Genomic DNA, 22,937 nt, shown 5'->3' with positions numbered 1-22,937 from the left:
ATATGCAACAAATATAGTGTCTTAAAAAGCGCCAAATTAAGTCGCCCCGAAGGTAAGTTGACGATGAAGAGGGTCCGGGAAATGTTTTATGAAGCGTGTTTTTCAGTTTGTTTTAATTTCCGCTTTTGTTAAGAAACGGTTAACATTAAAATGAATATTCAAATTTTACCTCTTAACGCTCTTCGGTTCAAATTTCCAGGTTACATGTATGTGCATATGAAATTTGATGCATGCAGTTGCATAATCCAAGGGAAATTATAGCATACATGTATTTCATGGTCCCTCCCAACATTGAAAAATTGAAGGATATATAGTGTAAGTATTAAATAAATGAATATTATGGTACACGGAAAGTACAACCCAACTCCAAAATGCCAACGATGTTGATTTCTGCAAACATTACATTTTTCATTCCGTGGATTCATTTCATTGAGAGATCGGAAATAACAATGGTATATGGCGGAAATCAACACTTATCCTTTGCAACACCAGTTATTACCGTCTAAAAGTGTTCAAACAGTTGTTTGCCGACAAAAACAAAACAAAGCTAATTGGATTCAGCGCTTATTTTCGATTGTGACAATTTTTCGAAAGTAGTATTCAAATGCCACATTTATTGCATTATTCTTGTGTCTCTCTGTCCGTAAATTTTAGTCACACCCTTTTTGTGATTCCAACGAAGTTGCATACAAAAATTCAAAGCCATTGCGATACTGTATAGAGTTCTGTTAAAACAATGAAAAATGGCAATTCATCCAGTTTCATTTTTGTGTGTGCTGCTCTACTGAATTTAAATATGTTGCTTTTAGAATTTGATTTACAGAGAAAAAATCTTTATAGATCGATTTCTATAATGCATAGCAAATAGAAATCTACAACAGTTACAAGACTTTGGCAATCTGAACTCGATGTCATCTTGATAGACTAAACCCACGAGCTGTTCATTTTTCTCCCCCGACTATCAATATGTGAATCACTCAAATTGTTCAACTTTATCATTGAATTTCTTTCAACTGAAGAGATGGTATTTTGCGTAGATAAATTCATGTGGTCCGCGATTATATAGAATTGATCTGGATTGATATCTGAGTAAGTGTATACTAAACATATGGTTTATATATACGCTGACTGCAGGTTAATACAAAAAGTATGCTGAATTCTGTGACGTCTTATGAAATTTACAAGTGAAGAATTTTGTGACGTCTTTTTGAAATTTACGAGTGTTCAGATTCAAAAAAAATATTAAAAACCAACTTTTTTGATATGTGAGCAAAATTATACTTCAATTCTTTACGTCATATAATGTGGTAATATTTATTTTGTAAACAAAAACCTATAATTGCAAGAGAATTTTTTTAAATACAAAATGAGTCCAGTTAGAATATTTTACACTGATGAGACGTTTCATTTTTTACACACTCTCATTTCAGTCAAATTTAAAGTAAAATGGTATTAATTTTTCTAAGTTATCAGTTGTTGTTTTAATTTTTTACCTACTTGCTATGCGTAATATTTGCAATCTACGATGATCAATCTATCGAACATTGATGAAAAGAAAATTCATTTAAAAAAAAAAAGAGATAACTTTTTTTTCAATGTTCGAATGATTACATATGCTGTTCTTTTTTTTTTATTAATCTTGACAGGTTTTTTTTAACACAGGGTGTCGGAGTAGATAGCGGGGATGTGGAGGAATTGGTTTTTGCATTGTGTTTTGTAAACAGTCGAGGATTTGATGACGTGATCAAACCCACTCTTTGTTTTTCAGCCTGACAAAACTCACCTGTCAAATCAAAATTTAAACTTTAGATTGTTTGAAGAAGTTTTTTACATTTGATTTTCTGATTTTGTTCCCGCTTTTTGCAGGTGCGCTTGCATGTTTAAACATCAGGGACATGTAACTTGTCCACATTGGTGGTGGTGGTTGGGGGGGGGGGGGGGGTGTGAGTACTATATGACAACCTGTGTGACTTAACGGCAAAGAGGAATTTGTTATTTTCTCCGCAAACCGGAAATTAAGATTTTATTTGTCAAAATATTGTTTTATTTCAAAATTATTCATTTCATGTCATATAAAAAGATATTATATCATTATTCATTATGAAAACTTTCAATGCATAATATATACAAACTCATTGCATCCTTACTATTTGCATTTGAACATTGAAAATAATGCAACTTAATTCACGTGCTGCCCATTAATTATAAAACATATCAAAGAATAACTGCGTAGTAATGATGGAAAAAAAAACTATCATCGCACTCTAAACTCAAAAAAGCTAAAAAACACAAAAGAGTTCCTTATGACAGATAAGTATACATGAATCCACTCTAAATTCGATTGCACAGTGACAATTTAAGCTCAGTTTTTTCCGAAGAATGTGCTATAAACAGCAATGTTTCAATTAGGAAAATACTCATTGATTATCTCTTCCCCTTCCTCTTGCATAATGGGTTTCAGCACACCAACTGTTCTTCCGTCTACATACTTGGCCTACGAGACAATTATTGTCTATGTACAGTCATAAACTCTTCACCAAACTTGACATTCAGCGGTCATCGGGTCTAACTGTAATCAAAACTTGGCCCGCCAAACCAAATAAAAGGAGGTACTTGCAGACCAATACCAGCGTGTGGTTGCCATGAATGAAAAAACCGTGGAAATATTTTCGATAAATTCAGATCACACCCCAAATTCTCCATTCCCTTTTCTCAAGTCTCTTGCAATGCAAGGAAGTGTCACTGAGAATATGTCTCCTCTTGCCTTCAGAGGTAAGGCGCAGCCACACATAGCAATGCAGTTAAAGAGTTTCGTGGTTGGGATCGCCATTTTGCCTACAGAGGGCGTTCTGGTGGCGAGATCCCGGTCATCATTCCGGCGGAAGTCTTTGGGCTGATGCTCTCCACGATCAGGGACAGGCAGTCCAAGCTGGAGACGTTTCCGCAAGGTGCTTGCTGCTGCGCTTGCGCAGATGTCTGTTGGTGATGTTCGTAACCTTGAAATATAATTAATATACATTATAACATGCTTATACTGAATTCATGCTTTCATCAAAACCAGTTACAATTCCTACAAATCTTAGAAAGTATTTTGATTTTTTTCGGATAAAATGAATGACGTTTATATATAAAGAATAAAACCTGTGTGTCCGAGGCACTTCGCTAAAGTGTGTATTACTGTAGTTTTAGCATAACAGCTCTGTGTTTTGATTTTTTTCGGAGGGGGGGGGTCAAATACTTGTTTTATTTTTGTGAGAAGAGTATATTAGAGTTATTGATTTAAAACACTTTATTTTGATTTGTTCCTTGAGCTTACACTAAAATATTTAAAGTTTCATTTATTTACATACATTTTACCAATTTAGCATTGTAAAATAATATCAAATATTTAATCGTTTTCTGAAACGAAAAAAAAGATATCTTTCTAATGAATCCTAGAATAAAAATACATGCAGAAGACAATCAATTCTTATGCAACGCTTTATGGTGTGGAAAAAGTTACACGCATACATACGTAAAAAAGCAGATTGACAATGATTGTAACAATTATAAACTGATCTTGGAAGGAATTCAGAAATTACAATCATTACGTTTATTGGATGTACACGTTTAGCACCAAAAAGCCGGAAAGTATTAAATATATCTATATTTCAGTGAATAATATTCCTCAATAAACAGGCTGTATCATGTCGTCTCTACACTGAATCAACACAAACAGTAATTCTAAAGTTTAAAAACACGGAACTACTGTGTATAACATGATACTGTTTGCCACAAATAACAACATATTTGTCATGAGTGATCCGCAAATAAATAACCGTTCAATACAAAATTGACCCCGCAATGTTATCATATAAAATGTGAAAGTACTTTAGCGTCGCTTGCAATGAAATTGTCTAAAACTGAAATCTGTTCTACGTGTTTTTTCACTTCCTTAAATTTTTTCTTTAAATTGTGCCTAAAAGCCCATTATTTCACTTGCATATATCTAATGTGCTCTTCACAAAAGTTTGAACATGGTATTTTCTTAGATGTGTGCGTATAAGCAAATCAAAACTTTTAGTTAATGATGTAAAGAATTTCGAAATACCGCGCATTTCAAATTGTATTCAAAATTTGAAATGATATAATACTTATAAAGACAGAGTCTAGAAAAATGGGTAAAAATAATCAACATAATTTTATAATGCGTCGTATCTAGCCTAGCGGTCCGCTTGGCAAACGTATCAATTAACTCCAACTCCTTAATGCATTCTGAGTTGATATATCCTATTCTTTTTTGACAAAGCGCATCTTTATGCAGGGTAATTCTTCAGAACAAAATAGATACAACAGACGGGGGCTCCTGCAGGCAGGAATTAAGGCACAATTTGTCTTTCGACGCCATAAAAAAAGAATTATGTAAAATGCCAAATGTTTTAATGGAACTTCAACGCTGATGAGGATACCTGGTTTTAAGTATATAAAACTGTAAAGAAAATACAGGAAGAAATTTAAAGCTAGCCGGGTTTTCGTATCCTGTAGTATGCTGCTGGAATTTCCAACTGAGGAAAACATCGTTGAAAATACAATGTATTATAAATAGAAATTTCCTAGAAGCATTTATAATTTCTTTTTTAAATAATGTGCTAGATGGGTTTTTTTTTCAGGGGGAATTTAATAAGACTTTTTACAAGTGTACACAACCAATTATCGGTTACAACAGAATCAAAATATTTTATAGCAATTGGCCGAAAAATGACACAAGCAGGACACAATCAGGATAATGAAATATTGTTTGATAAAAGTGTATCATATTTATATTGTATACACGATGCATTTATATTTTAATTTTTACTACTTGCACAGAGAGAGAGAGAGAGAGAGAGAGAGAGAGAGAGAGAGAGAGAGAGAGAGAGAGAATGAACTTTATTTATTTCACAACGATAAACAAGTTCGTCAACATTTCGTTGGCATGGGTGTTAGCGCGAGGGGTTCATTGATGTGGGGGGAAGCCGGATTGCCCGGAGAAAACCCACGCGTCCAAAAGAGAGAGAGAGAGAGAGAGAGAGAGAGAGAGAGAGACTCACCATTGCCGTGGGTGTACCCCGGATGTACGTCGCCTAGGTGATGGAGTTTGTCATAGTACTGGGGACTATTGACAGTCTGTAAATAGTAAACAAGAAATTTAGGGTTTTTTATTTTTTCATTCCCAAAGTTTTAGAAAAATGAATAAATATGATAGATATAATATAATATATATAATCATATAATACACCAAAGGGAATGGATATGATATTTTAAAGAAAAGTAAGAGGTATATTACAGAAGAAAAGCTGTTGGGGATGTACACTTCGCCATTAAAAAACAAAATACATCTGAAATTTGAATATTGATTTTTAACTTCATCTTATGAAATGTTCATCGTATTGCTGCCTTGAAAATGAGATGCCGGAAGATTATCATATAAAATGATACTGATATTCATTCACTTTAGTTTACTCTTCTTTGTTACATGTATATTTAACCACTATATATGCATGCTTATATTATGTAACCTTTGTTTTTATGCTAGATGTATAACAATTGAGGATTTTCCAGGCACTTATTAAACACAGCGCCTTCTTGTGTTGTGTGAACCAAAAATTATGACGGTCGAAAGAGCGGGATTGAAGACTTTATCCTATTTTTCTCTTCAGCACTCAGAATTGAATTTCATCAAGTGAGCATCACTCAGAAAAATTTCCGACAATGCATATTCTGTAAGTGCTTGGGGATGCCGAATTCAAAGGACTGTTTCAATGATGTATCATTTGGTTCCAAAGGCCCTTTTTACTTTCGAATTAAAACTACACGTGTGTCCGGGCTTTTAATGAAATGGAAAACTAAATATGGAATAAATGATCACTTAAATAATTGAAATTAACAATTATTGTAATTTAATTCCAAAAAAAGGACAGGTGTTTGCTTTTCAATCAAGGACTCTATTGATGAACAGTTTAATGAGTTCAGCTAGAGATAGGAACATACACAAACAGTTTAATCATTTCAATTTCCGTGATATTCAATTGGATTACATGTAAATTTGACAAATCCCAACGTAAAGTGCGCATGCATTATTGTATATGTTTAAATTTTATATCAGCATAATAAGGTTTATCAAAATTGTTTATTTATTGCATGGTGTAATTTATATATATGACATATCAGATTTCATCTCATAATTAGTTTAAGAAAGACCAATATCATTTATTGTATGTCGATACAAATTAATATGTGTGTTCTTTTCTTGTCTTTCGAGCGATTTAACTTTCAATTTCTGCTGAAAATATCAAATGCTTCAAATTTTGATAGAAGTTTGTGAAATTCATCAATAGTTCTTTGTGGATGAAATGAAAACAATTGTACAACATAATAGCTTCTTTTTCAAAATTTAAATGCAAACTAAATCTCCTTTTTGTTAAATTTTGCTTTAGTTTTATTTTTTTCATTTTTGTGGAATAATTCAGCAAAACCATGTCTAAGACTACTCTTTTGGTTTGTAGCGTCTAATAAAATTATGGTCCTTTCTTTCTCATCACAGTTTATGTTAAGAGTTTGTGTTATTTATATCATTTAGGTTTGCAAAAGAATCAAATTGAATCATACAAATAGTTAGATCCATAGAAAGTCTTTTTTTTCTACAAAATATAGCAATGTTTTTTATCACAACGAACGCGTTTCGCTTTATTAAAATTCAAGGTTTTTAGTAATACACCTTCTAGGTCGTATGGAATTTAACAATTTAATGAAGGTTGCAATACTGCAATATGAACAAATATGTATTTTTTGTTTCTTTATTTAAAAGATCATTAAAGATTTAGCATCAGTCTTGAAAGATTTTATGATTGTTCAATTTGATCTAGAGTGAAAAAAAATATATGAATGAACATATAGAACAGTGATAAAAGACAAAAGGAAGTTATTGAAAAATTCACCCCTTGGAGAATTTCAAAACGGAAGAATATGATAATTAGGAAACCCACTGCAGAGGAAACAGGCGGACCAGAAAGGAAGCGCCATTCTAATTGCGCTTCTCTCGATTCACTCTGCTCTTGAGATTAATCGGGTGTGAATACATGTCAAACTGCGAGACTACGTAAATATTCTCTCAGAAAGGAAATATTGTTTAAGTGCCAGGCTATTTTAATCTTCTAAATAGCTAAAAAGAATATGAATTACAAGATTTCGTTTCAAAAAAAAAACTTTTTTCCAAATCACGTGATAAGTAATCATGACATAATCATATATGCACCCTCAAATACGTGTTCGATACACTGCCCACGTGATCAGTGCAGCCATTATAATTAATATTATGGCAGTGATTGAAACTGAAGTTAGCAATTAATTACATTCAAATATATTTCGCAGTTTAAAAAAATATAGCATCCATCATATTTTGCAGAGACTATGTTGCATTCAAATAGCCTCATTACGAGTTTGTGGATCTTTTTGTTTTATGTAACACTATATAGGTATCTTCACAATCCGTTACAAAAATTCCTGGAGTGAACTTTAAACAACAAACCAAATTTCAAAATAAGTAGCAAAATTACTTGATATGTTAATTAGTGCAATAGTGGAAGAATTTCGTCGTATATCACATTCTGACTATATCAGTTTGTGCATTGGAATTTAGATATTCTAGAATTATTTGTCGAGCATCCTGATACAGTTTAAAAATTAATCTTATAGTGTATTTTTGTCCAAGGATGCTCAGTTTTCTTCCGTGTTTCCTTATCTCTATGTCCAAAAAATGTCACTATTTCGTTTTTGCCGGGTTTTTTTTTTAATTTTTACGTAGAATTGAATAATTAAACTATGCCCATTTTCCCATGAAGACAAAGTTCAGAAAATGTTTACTGCAGCTAATATACATGCAAATATCGTGCATTGATCAATTTTAACGGCAAAGTCTTTATTCTATTGTCTGATTTGCAACACGTTAATGTGCCGGTTTGAACAAAAGATAACTTCCGTTAAACTAAGGACTTCAGAAATAGCCCGTATGAGAAAACCTTATTTATAACATGAAATAAAAATATTATCTTTATGGGATCTCAGTAGTAATCGCAAAGAAGCAGCGATTATAATCTTAAAGAAGCAAAGATTTATCAGATTTCGGAATCGTTAACGTCGCTCGCATATGGTTTTTCAATATATGTTCTACTGTCTGCGAGTTTTTGGGACCGTCATGGCCGTCTTTTCCTGTTCGTAAATTTAATCAATCCATAGGGAGCAGAAGTAATTTTCCTCAGCATGGTGGGATCTGATGTATCTGAACATGTTATCCAATTTAAACATGTTCCTGGTCAAATATTGCTGCATTTTGCTGCTAAATGAGAAAAAAAACGGAAGGAAATGTCGTTAAAAGACTTTAAATACGCGTTGTCGACTTGTCGGTGTTCCCGAGCCAAATATTTTGGCACAACTCTTGACATAATGCTAACTATGTTTATCTGAGAAGGAGAAGAGACATTGATGAAGAAATTTAGACTGATTTAATGAGAATATTTTATCTAGAATTTATCGAACCGTCGGTCTTAAATCCCCAATGAAGTGCTATCTAAATCGTCCCGTCGATAGGGCTTTTATTAATTAGATGAAAGCTTTGACCCGATAGAGAGTCTTGTTTGATGTGGGGCATGTATGATGAAGAAGATGAATTTTAATTATCAAAGTAGATTTTATGTTTCGATTTAATTTTTTCTCTGATGGTGTTCTTGCTACAAGATATTTAAATATTTTTACGAGTTTTCGTTCCCTTTGAAATTTTCCCCTGAAATAAATGTTCTATTTTCTTTTTCCAACACACAAAAACTCGAACTTCTCTTCAATGATAATTTTCATAATTTCAAACGTATTTGCCACCCTACCTACCTTAATAACTCATTCTCTACAATATATATTTATGTATTCACCAATTAACACCTTCAAGTGGTTGACGCATAAATTTTACGAATCGAAATTGACACTTGTAGAGAAAAACGAAAATTAACGAACTTGGACACTGACAGATGAACTCCGTAGCATCTTTACACGGTTTGATAAATCTTGGGGTGAGACTTAAGAATTTCAGGCTCTCGCTTTAGGGCCCCGCGGGAGTTGATTAGCGGCAATTGTGGTCATTAAAAATCGACTGTGTCTAATTCCCGCTAATCAGAGAGCGTGTTGACAGAAGGAGCTCGTGGTCAGGGGTGCCTCTGATAAGTAGCGAGAAAATGACAGTGTTTTCATTTCTCTGATTTATAGAATTTGTCACTTTTGATATCGTTTAAATAGAAACAGATTTCACTTTGATAGACTATATTTTATATAAGGCTTAGCAATATCATTTTAATATTCATATTCAAACAAATTTAATTGTATTATGAAGAAAACCTGATGAATGATTTTTTTAAAAGTCGTTTTTTCCATATTTTTCTTCAGTTTAAAAAAATCATTAATTACAGAATTTAACAAATTTTTAGATTAATACGTAGGGTCTGGTACATCAGAGAATTGTCAAGATATCTTTTTTTTTCAAATAGTATCACGAATAGGGTGAAACAAAAAAAACTTTATCCATTTTCTAGCTCATTCATCAAACCGCATGCGTGAGGATGTTTTGTCACGGTTTGACGCTGAGCAGATTTTCGTTGTTTGCAAATGTTAACAAGTGTCAAAAGCCTAGAGAAGTTACTTATATTGGATATAAATCAAGCTAATTTTAAAGAAAATATTTTCACGACTTTCTTTAATAAAAGTCTTCGAGAACATGAGAAGGGTCATGTTAATTTCAGAACCGTCTCCACAGGAATAGCCTCTTTTTCACGCGACTTCGTCCATCGTCTGAACAATTTCTTAATAAACTCCTAATTTTCGTAGCCACTGATTAATGGCTAGTTTTCTTTTTATCCTAACAGGAATATTTATTTTCTTACTTCATTAAATTGGGTGCACCTCATAAATGTTGGAGATGCCATATTTTTGTTCCGCACGGGGTGCACATATATTGTTTCCAATTACTTGCCTGCCCAGAGATATAGTTATTGCTGGAATAACAAATTATGGCTTTCATTTTCTTATCAAAAACATATCATTTTTTCTTCTGCGAAGAATAATGATGATTTTAGCCTGTCAAAAGGAAAGAAGATAGCAGAATGCTATGAATTAGTCTAACACTTACTTATTTTTTCCAGTTTAAACTTTTTTAGTCATTATAACATTTTGAAAACAACTGTAGTTAAAAATTATGATATAGTTTGCAAAACCCTAGAGAAAAATAAAAAAAAATTAAATGTTGGTTTTAAAACTTTCAACTAGTCCCTAGTCTCTTTTAATGATGGAGTAAACGACTAAATTCCAGCATTTGTTTCGATTTTTGTGACGTTTTTGAATGTTTATTTACAGTGAGAAACTATTAAAGGGGCAATCCGAAAATCTGTTTATTTTCCCGAAAACAATATATGTCATCGAACAATAAACAAATGTACATTACGGAATTGAGTCCAATTTTTTATTTTATCTCGGTTCACCAAGAATATGAAATTCATCAAGGCTTATCTCACTTTAAAATAGATTATCTTTCGGAATAACAGTGTATTATCTCTGGGATTTTTTTTTCACCCTTAGTGCACCTATTTTAACGCTACGGAACTTAAATTTTCGTTCGAAGTTTGTTTGACATATGCAGATAATTATTTTGCAACTTTCAAACCTTTGATGTCAAAACGATAGCCTTGCTTTCTCAACAATATTGGATAAGAATTAGTTTTAAAGCTTTGTAAATATTTGCTGCGTTGAAGAAATTATAGCATTTTCGTTTCCATTTTTTTGTTTTACTTTTAGTGGATTTATCTTTTGTTCTGTGTCTAGTTTCATTTTGATTAAAAATACTGATCGTAAAGAAATACATAACATTGGCTTTATAGCAGAAATGCTTCCCAACGTATACCGTGTACTTGCTATAATTTTTTTCGTTTTAAAAAAAAATATGAAAAAAAAGTAAAATTGAAAGATAGAAAGGCAGATATTTTCACTATCAATGTAGAATTCTGAAATGTACATATAAAGAAAAAAGTCATGACATTTAAGAGGGCTGGGTTGAACAATACAACCCGTACCTTTTCTGAACTCTACTGGGAGACCAAATGAGATACCTTTAAAAAAAATGAAAATAAAAAATGAGAAACTTACCATGTAGTCGGAGCTGCCACTGGTCGACCCTGAGTCGTTTACGTGGTCATCTGTCCGGGGAATTCTATTGCCGTGTAACAGTTCTTCCAGACTTTCAATATATTCTATGGCGTTCCGTAAAATTTCTACTTTCGGCAGTCTTTGGTTGGGATTCGGACACGTCCGTCGTTTTAGCGTTTCGAACGCTTCATTGACTTTCCGAAGTCTTCTTCGTTCCCGAAGAGTCGCCGCTTTCCTTCGATCGATGGCCACAGTTTTGCGTTTACAGGCTTTACAGGCCCACAGAAGACACCTTCGGTTTGGTCCGTGAAAACCCGGGGCTAGAACGTGGGGGACACTATCCTCTCCATCGTCCGAACCCAGACTGTCTCTGTCTAGAGAATCCTCTTTTGATGGCGAACTGCACTCGGAACCATGATTTTCATTGCATTTTTCAAAGGAAGATTCACCTTTTATCAGTTTAACTTCACACTCGATCTCTTTCTCATTTTTGGCATCCTTCATTTCAGAATATTGGCGTTGATCTTTCGGAGGGGCACAAAACTCGGATTTGACGCTCGAGAGGTCGGAAGATGGAGGCTGTAGAGGTGAAAAAAATGTCCTTGAAGGGATATTGGGGGATTGGTAAGGATACATCTCGGAGCCGTAGGGACGATCGAAATGGCGATGAAATGTTACGTTGTTCGAACCGTAGTAATCGGAGTTCCCCGATGAATTGGTGTAAGATAAATCCGTCAATTGGCGCCCTTCTGGCATCTCGCCTGCAACCAACGGATGTCCAGCATAGTTCTGGTGGCTTGGTTCATACCGGCAACTCCGAAAATCCGCCATCATCATCATCTTGATAAAAAGAGCGCGTGCTGAGCTATCGTCTGCTTTTTCAATTTAATACGTTTATGATGAAAAATTTGTAGTAAAACTGAAGTAAATTCGCACGGAGAGTATTAAAACTCTAATAAATCAACAAAGAGTATCCCCTTGGTTTTCAAATCAATCAAGGGACTTTTTAACGCAACTTTCCAAAATTCCTCCTAAATAACTGCCTGCGGAAAGTTTTTGGTTTCAGAATTGTTGCTTTGAAAATTCTAATTGCCAGTTGTAATTTTTTACTCGCCGAATTTTTGCAGGCAACGTTTAGCATTAAATGCTAAACTGTTTCCAGAGACCATTAACTGGAACCATTTTCACGTTTAGCAAGTTTTCGTATGTCATCAAGTCGTGTTCTAAAATTTTCGAAACTCGATAAGAAAATAAATTTCACACGTGGAAAATATTTTCAAATTAATTAACTGTCAAGCTCACCATTCACACAGCGAGGAGCAAATTTGTTTGGGAGAGCGAAGCGAGAGCTATATCTCAGTAGCTTTTTTTAAAAATAATGGCAGGGATAACAAGAAATTGGAATATTTATAACAAGGCTTGTTACGTGAGAAGCGTTTGAAGTTTTTGGATTCTAAATCATTTCCAAAGCACTACATATTATTAGCGATCAGCCAATCAACGCCCTCGCTGAAAGATGATGAATTTTCTTCCGCATTCAAGCCACCCCCCATTTTACGCCTTTTCATGGCAAAACGAACGATATAGGAAAAGGTCACTTGAGAGGTCAAAAGTGAATTGAAAGTAAAAACACATGTGAGGTGAAAGCAAGATGAGGGGAGACGATCCCTCTTGTAGTACGACTTACTGAATAAAAATATTGAGTGATTCAAGTGGGGCTTTCAATTCTCCATTTACCAAAGGTTCCACAAGAGACATACATTCATTGGCACTTAAAAACTCGTGTACAACTTCCGATTCTCAATAGTATTTAAAAGAAAAAGTGCAAGGGATATCCCTTTCCTCTAGATGAAAACAAAAGATATTATCAACATCGTATTTTTTGAAAACATAATTAAGAATATTGTATTAAAAGAGTACGTAATGAAGCATTAAAAACAAGAAAATATAAGTGTCTTTTGGCATCTATCGTTTTAGAGCATTTCGTCTCAAAGCGCTAAGTAAACCATCAATGCACGTGCATGTTCCCTTTAAATTGATTACCGCTTGAGTGTCCACTTTTGAAAACATGAATGTGTTTTTTATTCAGTGGTGAGAAATGCCGTTCTAGCATGAAACGTAGGAGGGAGTACTAAAAAGAAAAAAAATACACCCAAATCATAGTACCTTCCTATAATCAGCCAGTTCAAGTGTAAATCAAAGGGGAGGCTTCAAAATATGAGCTCTGGGATCGAAGCTTGTCTCAATGTGAGTAGATTTTTCTTTGAAGTTTTCCGAAAAACTCACGCAGTTCCTCTCCAAAAACACGCCAAAGGAGACAATGTTATGGAACTCCTGAATGAAAACAATGATGTCATTATGTAAGTTTTAATGAGGATGTCGTGAGATCGAAGAGGAAATTGGCTTTTTGCGTAACTCAGTCAAGATTTAATTTTTGGTTACATTCAGTTAGTAATTATAAAAGAAAAAGAATAGTCCCCTTCATTAAGAATTGATCATTCATCATTTTTTTGTAGGACGTCGAACAACTTGGCATCGTTATTCCGATTATCTTCGCTGCAAATTGTGTGCAATGCTGAGGACGGCAATATTAATCCGCATAACTTAAAAAGTAATTTGCAAATATTTGTGAAATTATACCTTAATATCGTTCATGACTCTTTATTTTGCAAAAATTAATTTACTTTCCATTAAAGTATGCTATTAAAAGGTTTTTTTATCTATTCAAAAATTACGACCTTATTTTGAGTTGTATTTTAACAATTAAAAAAAATGAATAAACAAATAAACCTGGTCTCGAATGCAGAGTAATTCCCCTTGCCAATTTATATCCACTAATTCCTTCGAATCAAACAAATGTTGAAGTCTTTCATATAAAGAAAAATTAATGAAACAATATATGAAAACGTGTAGCAGAAAAGTCAATGTCTAAAATTAGGGGGGGGGGGTTGGTTTTTTTTGTTTGTTTGTTTGTTTGTTTGTTTGTTTTTTTTTTTTTTTTTTTTGGTTCGTTTGTTTTAACAATTAAAAGCGTTTTTGATATTTGGTCTGCTATCGATGTTTTGAGATTTACATTTGCTTGAAGAAGTGACATAAAGGGTTTATCATTAGAGGCTGGCTGGTCAACAAATTACCTCTCAGATCTATACCTTTAATTTCTGGATATGACTTCTTGAAGTTATATGCGTTTTACAGCTTTACAATTTGACTGTTTCCTTTTTCTCTTTACAGTATTACACAGCTCTTCTTTTCAAGAAAATCAATATAGTCCTAAGATGACTAAGACATCCGGTCCTCTTTAAAAGGGGGGGGGGGGGTATGGATTATTAAGTGTATTTGTACTAATTGTATTCTTTTTTCATCATGCATTGAAATTCAATTATCTTCAATTGGATTTAAATTTTTTTAAAGATAATTTTCTAATCCTGTATTTCTTTTTTTTTTTTTTTCTAATTATTTTCTTTTTCGTGCATTGTATTAGTACATGTATGTGTTTATTTATATTTTTGGAAGTGAAAGATTTTAGAAATATAGTTACCGGTATATCTTCTGCTGATAAAAGTCACTTAAAAATGTATATGTCCTCATCAAATATTTTACCTCCTACCATAAAAACTACAATTTAAATAAACTCTCTATAGATATTTGTCTGAGAAAAATAATGTGTTATTTAGGGTAAATATTTCTCCAATGACTTGATTTGATTTCAATTTTTTTTTTCAAAAAATCACACAAGGGCCAATTGAATTAAACTTTCATTTAATTGTTACAGTCATGATAAAGTTTTAAATTAAATCGATATTTTGCCTATTTAAAAGAAGAGGTCTTTATTGTATAATTACTAATCACAGATAAGAATCAACAGATAGAAAGATAAGTTCGATGTGAGCAGGTGTTTGTGCATTTCCTTCCTTTATAGAGGAATAACAGGGCCACATTCGATATGAAACCGTAATTTGCTCATGGTATATTTCAATTCACGAGGGAAATACAATTCATATAAAGGAAGTTAAAAGAAAAATAGATAATAGTTCACGCGACGCATGCCAACAATTCAATTGCCGAATTATTGTTTGTTGAAGAATTATTATTTACAATTTTTTTTTTATTGTTTAGCAAACATGTTGTGTAAAATTGTAAATTTTGAAATTACTGAGTGTGATGAAAGTTTTATATTTAAAGCTAAGAAAAATTCCAGATACATAAGCTTTAAAATTTTATATCTTTTCCTATATCAACAGCCACGACCGAATCCGACCATTCAGCTCTATTAACATCCACCGAGCAAATTTAATATGTACAATATTTTAACAACTTTTTAAAACCTATTGCTGAAAGAAGTTCATTTTCTGTTTGCATTTGAGAGAGAGAGAGAGAGAGAAAAGAAACTTAATGTTGATAAATCACAAGTCAGGATCCAGAAGAAGGATTATGCTACCATTTTTGCTAAAAACAATATTTACAATCATTTTCTTTATATAATAGCTCTTCCTTTCAGTATCTAATATTTTATCTGTTACACTATACCAATTCGTTTTTGTAAATGTTTTTGAAATTAAAAAAAAATTAGATTTCTAGTTTTCTTTTTTCAGTCAGCCAATTTAAAAGTACTACGACATACGTCCATCCAAGGTACACGTACGACATATACTCTCTCTCTCTCTCTCTCTCTCTCTCTCTCTCTCTCTCTCTCTCTCTCTCTTTGTTACCTTCAATGGCAGTTAATTTCATTACACAGCTCGTTAACAAGGGGAATTACAGAACGCCAACCAGCGTAGAACCTTACACAAACCCAGAGGACGTGGGGAGAAATTCATAACCAACAAATCGTATACTCAACGCCTCATAAACAGAATATAAAACAGCTAAAATGTACTCTTTGTGGAGATCGTCTGCTTTTGAGATTTTGGTCATTTGACAATTGAGTGCGATTTCACAAAGCATGAAACTGACATCTTATTTCAAGCCAACTAGCCGAGAAAACTGGCTACATTTCGGCAGCCATGCGAGAGAGCGAGCTTCATGTAAGGCTTAATAATTGGTCATATATTGAGATTAAAATCGGGGTTTTTTTTCGGTAAAGCATTTATATAGCCACACATAAAGAATAAGGATCAGACGAGAAACGTAATCTGATGTGAGCTTTTTTAACTTCAAAACTTTTTTTCTGGAGAGAATATCTTTGATTTCTTTGAAAATGATTACAACCCCTGTACATTTTTTGAAGAAGTCTTTGTAGTTGGGTCTTAAAGTTTTCAGAAATAATGCGAATTCTTGAATCTAGGAGTAGCGTTACTGCCTTAAAATATTTGTTTATATAAAAGAGATTGTATCAGCGTTGTATATTAGGGATGTACTTTAGAACTCGGATTCGGGAGATCTGATATACATTTTATTTAGTCTTATATGCATACTTTGTAATCGTAGCATACAAAAAGATTGAGCAAGACATTTAATTTCCAGTAAACCATGATAAGAAAAATAACGCATTGATGATCATCCCTAAGTTGTTGTTCCGTAATATCTTCAAATAGTGTAAAAACTCTATGGGTATACGAAATGCTATATTTAAAACTGTTTTCATTGATGCCACTGGGGCCAAAGGCGTTTTAAAAAATAGAGATAATTCCAGACTGCAAAATTCTTTTTGTTACAACAAATGATTTTTTTCCTCATTGGATCTCTTTTTATTGAAATTTAAAGGATATGGGTTAATACGATAACGCAAATGCCCATTTGATTTAGTCGTAAAATACAGTCTGAATTTAGGTTTTATCCTATTAAACCTTTTTGATAATGTTACATGTACGTACAAAACAAGTTTGCAAAAGCACAATTTCTAACTATATTCAGTTTTGAATATTTTAACAAATGATGAAAGAAGTTAAGGTTTGAGGGACTTGGACACGATTTGAGATCAAAAATTTCATTTTTATTTTTTTATGTATAAAATGCATTGGTGCATTTTAAATGATTGACCAAAATATTAAATGTTAAAGTCAAGTTACAAGCGAGATACAGAAGTAAGCATTGATACATGTAGTTATGTAAACAAAGCTCGAGTCTTATAGATGTTTACAAAAAATGTAATGTAAAGAATTACCATTTCTTAGACAAAATGACATGTAAAAGCAATTTCAACTAATTCAATGTCTTCTTAAATACTATTATCAACAAAAGAAAGTTACATTTGATTGAAATTTACACTAATACAACGAATATGTTTAAAATGACAATATTCGAGCTTTGTTTACAAAACAAAGAATTATGATCTCTGTATCTTGTTTATAACTTGATATTTGACTTTTAAATTTTGACACAGCATTATGGACTTCTATATTTATTAGTATGACCATTGAAACTGGAAAAACAAAATTTGAAATTTTTAAGTCAAATCGTGTCCAAGTCCCTTTAAGTTAAGATGAAAGCATCAAGGTTTGGTGGTATCGAATCCACTACTTAAAATCCCTAGTTATATAAGGTCCCTTAATGGAGGTTGTGATACACAAAGGCCGATTTGAATGAACATACATGTATTCCAAGTTTTGAGCACATTTCAGGGTTATAGAAATTGATTGCATGTTAAATATATATATTATTTTGAATGATTTTAAAAATAAACATATAATTAGATTTGCTGATATTTTGAATTTTTTCATTATCATATCCGTCCTTGTATAGGCATTTTACCTGCCCTATCCATGATACATGCACATGAAAGATATATTTATCTTTATAAATATTTTTATTATAAATGTATAGTTATTTTCTTTCTGTCCTATAAAAACCTTCAAAACTGAAACTGAGCAATGCATCTCGTACATTCTCTAAAAATTGTGATTTTCATTTCAAAATTGCAGTTGATGATAATTTTGTTGTTAGTTTGGAGGCTGGGCTATAAATGTAGTTGAATAAGATATTTAACGACGAATACATGTAAATTAGACAAATATAAAAATAGTTTATTTGATGTTATTGGTTTTAAGATTCTTTTCATTTTCAGTTCCATTTGATTTTGGGATTTACGATCACTTGAGATACTTATACATGCTAATTATAAGGACATCTGTACTTATTGCTAGGTCCTCTTTCCTAAAAATTTGGTCATCTATCCTCATCATTATAAGACTGGGCACTGAGTATTCAGTTTTATTATACCTATATTGTTTCTTTACTGATGATTTGCAGAAAAAATCCAATTGTCTTCATATCGCACATTTACTCTCAGGCTTATTCTGTAATGTTAGGGCATCGTTTTCGTGTACATCTGCCCAGTTATTATGTCACAATTTAAATTTCAACAGTTTTTAAAAGTAGATTTGAAATACACTGTATATATCAACTTTCCGCCCGAGTGCGTATGTACCAATTCTGTGGGCGGAGATGCAGAGGACTAATAATAGTATGGGTAGCATGAAACAACGCATGCGTCGAAAACGACCATTTGGATTAATCCAGATTACTCCAGAAATGCGTGTTTTTTTTATAAGTGGATAATATTACAATTAACATGTCCAGAGTGCATTAATTAATAGAGATGCTTTTCTGAGAAAAAGGACATACGGAATTATTTTCCTTAACATAATACCAAGGGGATTTTAGAGAGGTTTTTTATATCCTCGTCTTAATTGAAGTTATTTCAATACAATGCAGCTTTTTGGAATCAGTTTGTTAAGAATGTTAAGAGCTGTATTTATAAATTGCATGAAAATATCTGTTAATGAATTAATTATTCCTTTTGGTAAAAATGATTGACCGAATTTGTTTTAAAATCAATTTGAATTTTAACGCATAGATAACGGCCTCCTTCTTTCAACAGAATTTAAATTTGAATCAACTTTTTTGAGTCATAAATTAATCGTTTTTAAAGATTCAAAATACACATCAAAAACTGATTAAGTAAATATTTCACTTTATTTACTCAATGCAAACTCGTCTTTTGCTTCCCCGACGATCAAAATACAACACACATGAACTGGGAAGTCCTTATTTTTGCGTTAAAAACAATAATTCTCCTGTCATTCATGTCGCACTTTCAATCAAAACATATCATTAAAGATGGGTGTTTGCAAAAGAATTTATACACTTCATTTGTTAAACAAATCTTGTTCCATCTGACATCTTATTTATTCGCAGTCATTGACGAACACGAAACAGGTGCGATTATCCGTCGATTCGATCAAGAGAATTCGTTCACGATTCACAAACTCTGGCGCAGTGATTGAATTTTTGTTCATTCGATTGAATCAAATATTTTTGTTGTCTATCTGGTCCATCCTGAATGAAGAAAGACATGGTTTGAAAAATGGAGATATTTGGACGCTCTACCTCCCCCCCCCCCCCATCCCCAACCCCACATCAGAAGTTTCTCAGATTGTATATTTTTCCCCACTCAGTAAAATAAGTGCTTCGTAGTAGTTATATTATTTACACGTGGAAAGATTTTAATAAGTTCGAATCTATAAAAAACACTTTCAAAAATATCAGCTGTATTTCATTTATTTTTCCTCGATCATAAAAATCTGTATGTGAAGTAAATATTATCACTTTTTTATATCAGTCGTTGCTAATTTTTTGGTTTTACGTTGCAATTTCATACTTAACATGCTTGCGGGAAATGAGTCAATTAAAAATCTAGTCACGTGGCTTGCAGATGTACAAACGAACATCATAGGATGCAGATCGTTAACTTGAGATTTTTATCGGTGTTTTATCGGGAATGGTCTTAAATTTGTCACACCTAGTAGTGGAAGGTCGTGTTTTGCTAGGACAATCAGTGAGTGCATTTCAGAAATTTGCACCACGTGATTGTTTTCGTAATCTTTAATAAATTTCGTATCAAATAAAACGCAGGATCGTCGGAATTTTTTGATCGAAGGGAGGGGGGAGGGGGTACTTGAAATTAGGGTTAATGCTATAAACACGAGAGGGATGAGTTATTGTTCGGTATTGTAAGGGTACGATATATACGCAGTAACGCCAGTAAGCACCCATTAGCAGTCTAAAGTTCAAACTTGAGGAATTTGAGATAAATGATCCTCGATTAGCAAAATATTTTGAGGTCTTGATGTTAAATATGGAACGCTAGCATCTGAATACATAAATGCATTGATGTAATATTCGATATAATAGTCAGCAAATTTTCATGAATCTGAAACTCTGTATACATATAAAGGGGTAGTGTAGAGTGACTTTTTATAAATACTTCTACCTTGACACTTGTATATATTTTTTTTAGATCTAGATAATTGTCTCAAGGATCCTTACCACATTTTCTTGAATTTCATTCTCACATGCAAGCCGTATTTAATTCCTAATTTAAACTTGCGTAAACGGAAAAAGAATAAAGGGTGTCCATTTACACAGAGCGCTTACAATCGACTCGGTTTATGGTATCCGGCAAAAAAGTCGATCAGCATTTTCTTCTGACGAACTACCTTGTGAAATTAAATGACGAAGTTCACAACATCTAATGTCTATCCCAAATTAGACGTCCCCAATAGTTGGTGCGGGTTGGTCAACTTAATTTTGCAGTGTACACTTTTTTCTTGAATATAAAGAACAGATAACTAAATAAATATCACAAATAATTACATGTACAATATTTGATTGAGTATAGAAACATTTACAATGTATAAATGCACAGGGCCGAGGGGTTTGGGGTGCTCATATCTCATTTTTTTAAAAAGTCGACATCAAATAATTTTGACAAACAATTGGAAGCTGTTAGGTGGTTTCTTTTTTTAGATATCAACATGATGTACATGTATTGATATTTCTAAAAATGTGAAATACTGTATATGATATATAATAAGATAGTATGAACTTGATATGAATTGTGCAACACGCTGTGTGTGTGTGGTCTGTGCAAGTGTGATATAGTACTCTACATTGACTGCATTAATCGCACAAAATTCAGTGAAGTTTCTAATGTTAATAAAGTGAATTTTCTCCTTATGTTGAAAAATATGCATCTGATTCAAAATTAATCTTGTTGAGTTTCAGAAAGTGGGTTTAAACTTCACATTCCGGTGGGTCTTGGAATAATAATGTATTTTTCGTAGACTTTGCATGTATTTCTTTACCATCTTATATAATTCAACTATTTTTAAAAGCTATATTTTTCATTTTTAATTTGAAATTAATTTAAATGGAAACAATTATTCACGACAGACGGTAATTTACTTTGATTTTCCAACACTTAAAACTTAACTGCAAATTACTCTTCAAAGAAAAGCGCAAAATTTAGTTGACGCCGAAACGCTGATCCTGCATTCCTTCTTACAAATTGCCTCCAATAAATTCTTAGATATCGCATTGGGTCTTGGAATATTGTGAAAGAAGTCATTTGTTAAATTCTCATTCACAAATACCAGGAATATCTCACAAAATGAGACTGTCCGCGGTTTGATGCATTATAATGATCACCAGCGTTTGAGCGACTCAAGCGAGATAACTGGAATTTTTAGTGATATTTGTTACTTTAACTGATCAGGAGTTACTGTCCGTTCTACAAACCTTCTTTCTTTCTTCCTTTCTCTTACTTTTTACTTTCTCTGACATTTATTCTTTCGTTCTTTCTTTCTTTATTAAAAAAATTGTCGGCCGTTATTACGTCATGTTCTCTCTCTCTCTCTCCTAACAAAAATCATACTCTTTTACTCCTAGTTATTGTGAAAATATAGATTAATTCAATACATAAGTATTTCATGATGATGATTTTAATTTATAATTTGGATGAAACTATGTAATACATGTTCTATTTAAATCTATTTGTTTTAATTGAGAACTATTTTAAAATAATACACGTTGCGCGTCGGCTTTGTATATATATATATATATATATATATATATATATATATATATATATATATATATATATATATATATATATATATATATATCTTTACCAAGACATGTATATTACACGTTGTTTGGATAAACAATGACTTCGATCACTGCCAGTGGATATCTGGTGGAGACAGGGTACATGTACACTCATACAAATAAAAGATTTGTATGCGTGACGCTGGAACCGTTTCTTTTGTACATTGTAGGTATGATTAAAATAATCATTTTAATGTGATAGTAAATGTATTATGTGGTAAGTTTTGGCTACAATAATTTCTTAATTTCTGATGCCGATCAAGTGTGCATGTAGACGCAATGCACAACTGAAGACTATCGGGCAAACCGATGTCTCCCCATCAGTAAAGTCCTGCACCCACCCATTTTTTCGACCCCCCCCCCCCCCCCCACACACCCGCATTAATATATATTTCAACATCTCTATCAACATCAGTGAATCACATAACCCAAATTAAAAACAGGAACAATTTGGACGACGTGATTTCATTCATGAATCTGCAATATGCATAAATGACACAAAACCGGAAGACAGAAAACAGAATCATCTTTGAGATCTTTATATTTGATGGACTGCAAGTGAATTTATCTGTAATACAACATCATGGATATCTCAGAAATTGTCGGAGATCGACGCGAGGTTTATAACCAAAGGTGACTTGGAATCGATCAATATTATTTTTTGTGTCTGAAAAAACATTTTATCTATCTGGATTGTGTAAACACGGTATAGAAGAGTACAACCGACATAAATTCATAAAATATCGACTTTGTATTACATCCTATTTTTCAAGCGCAAAATTTTGTTTTCGAATCGCTAAAATGATACATGATGTTAAATAATATTCATGCTGGTATTTTTAATGAAATGTGCA

The 22,937-nt window shown here is 32.7% G+C and overlaps 1 protein-coding gene across 1 annotated transcript; it reads right to left on the bottom strand.

Annotated features, from left to right (window-relative positions):
• Positions 1-2,006: 2,006 nt before the first annotated feature.
• LOC105317579 (transcription factor SUM-1) lies at positions 2,007-12,626 on the bottom strand. The gene is made up of 3 exons (XM_011414261.4): positions 11,197-12,626; positions 5,070-5,145; positions 2,007-2,996 (listed from the first exon to the last, which is right to left on the bottom strand). Exons 1-3 carry the CDS (start codon positions 12,034-12,036, stop codon positions 2,836-2,838), a joined length of 1,077 nt encoding a protein of 358 aa, XP_011412563.3. The 5' UTR covers positions 12,037-12,626; the 3' UTR covers positions 2,007-2,835.
• Between the last annotated feature and the right edge of the window lie 10,311 nt (positions 12,627-22,937).

This window comes from Magallana gigas, chromosome 9, assembly GCF_963853765.1.
Source record: "Magallana gigas chromosome 9, xbMagGiga1.1, whole genome shotgun sequence".
NCBI classification, from domain to species: domain Eukaryota; kingdom Metazoa; phylum Mollusca; class Bivalvia; order Ostreida; family Ostreidae; genus Magallana; species Magallana gigas.
The sequence above is the reverse complement of the archived record's forward strand: the minus strand, read 5'-3'. Positions and strand labels throughout refer to the sequence as shown.

Coding starts and splice junctions, on each gene's coding strand:
- LOC105317579 (XM_011414261.4), bottom strand. CDS start 12,036: ATGATGATGATGGCGGATTTTCGGAGTTGCCGGTATGAACCAAGCCAC. Junction 5,146..11,196: donor GTGGCAGCTCCGACTACATG/GTAAGTTTCTCA, acceptor TACTATTTACAG/ACTGTCAATAGTCCCCAGTA. Junction 2,997..5,069: donor GGGGTACACCCACGGCAATG/GTGAGTCTCTCT, acceptor TTATATTTCAAG/GTTACGAACATCACCAACAG.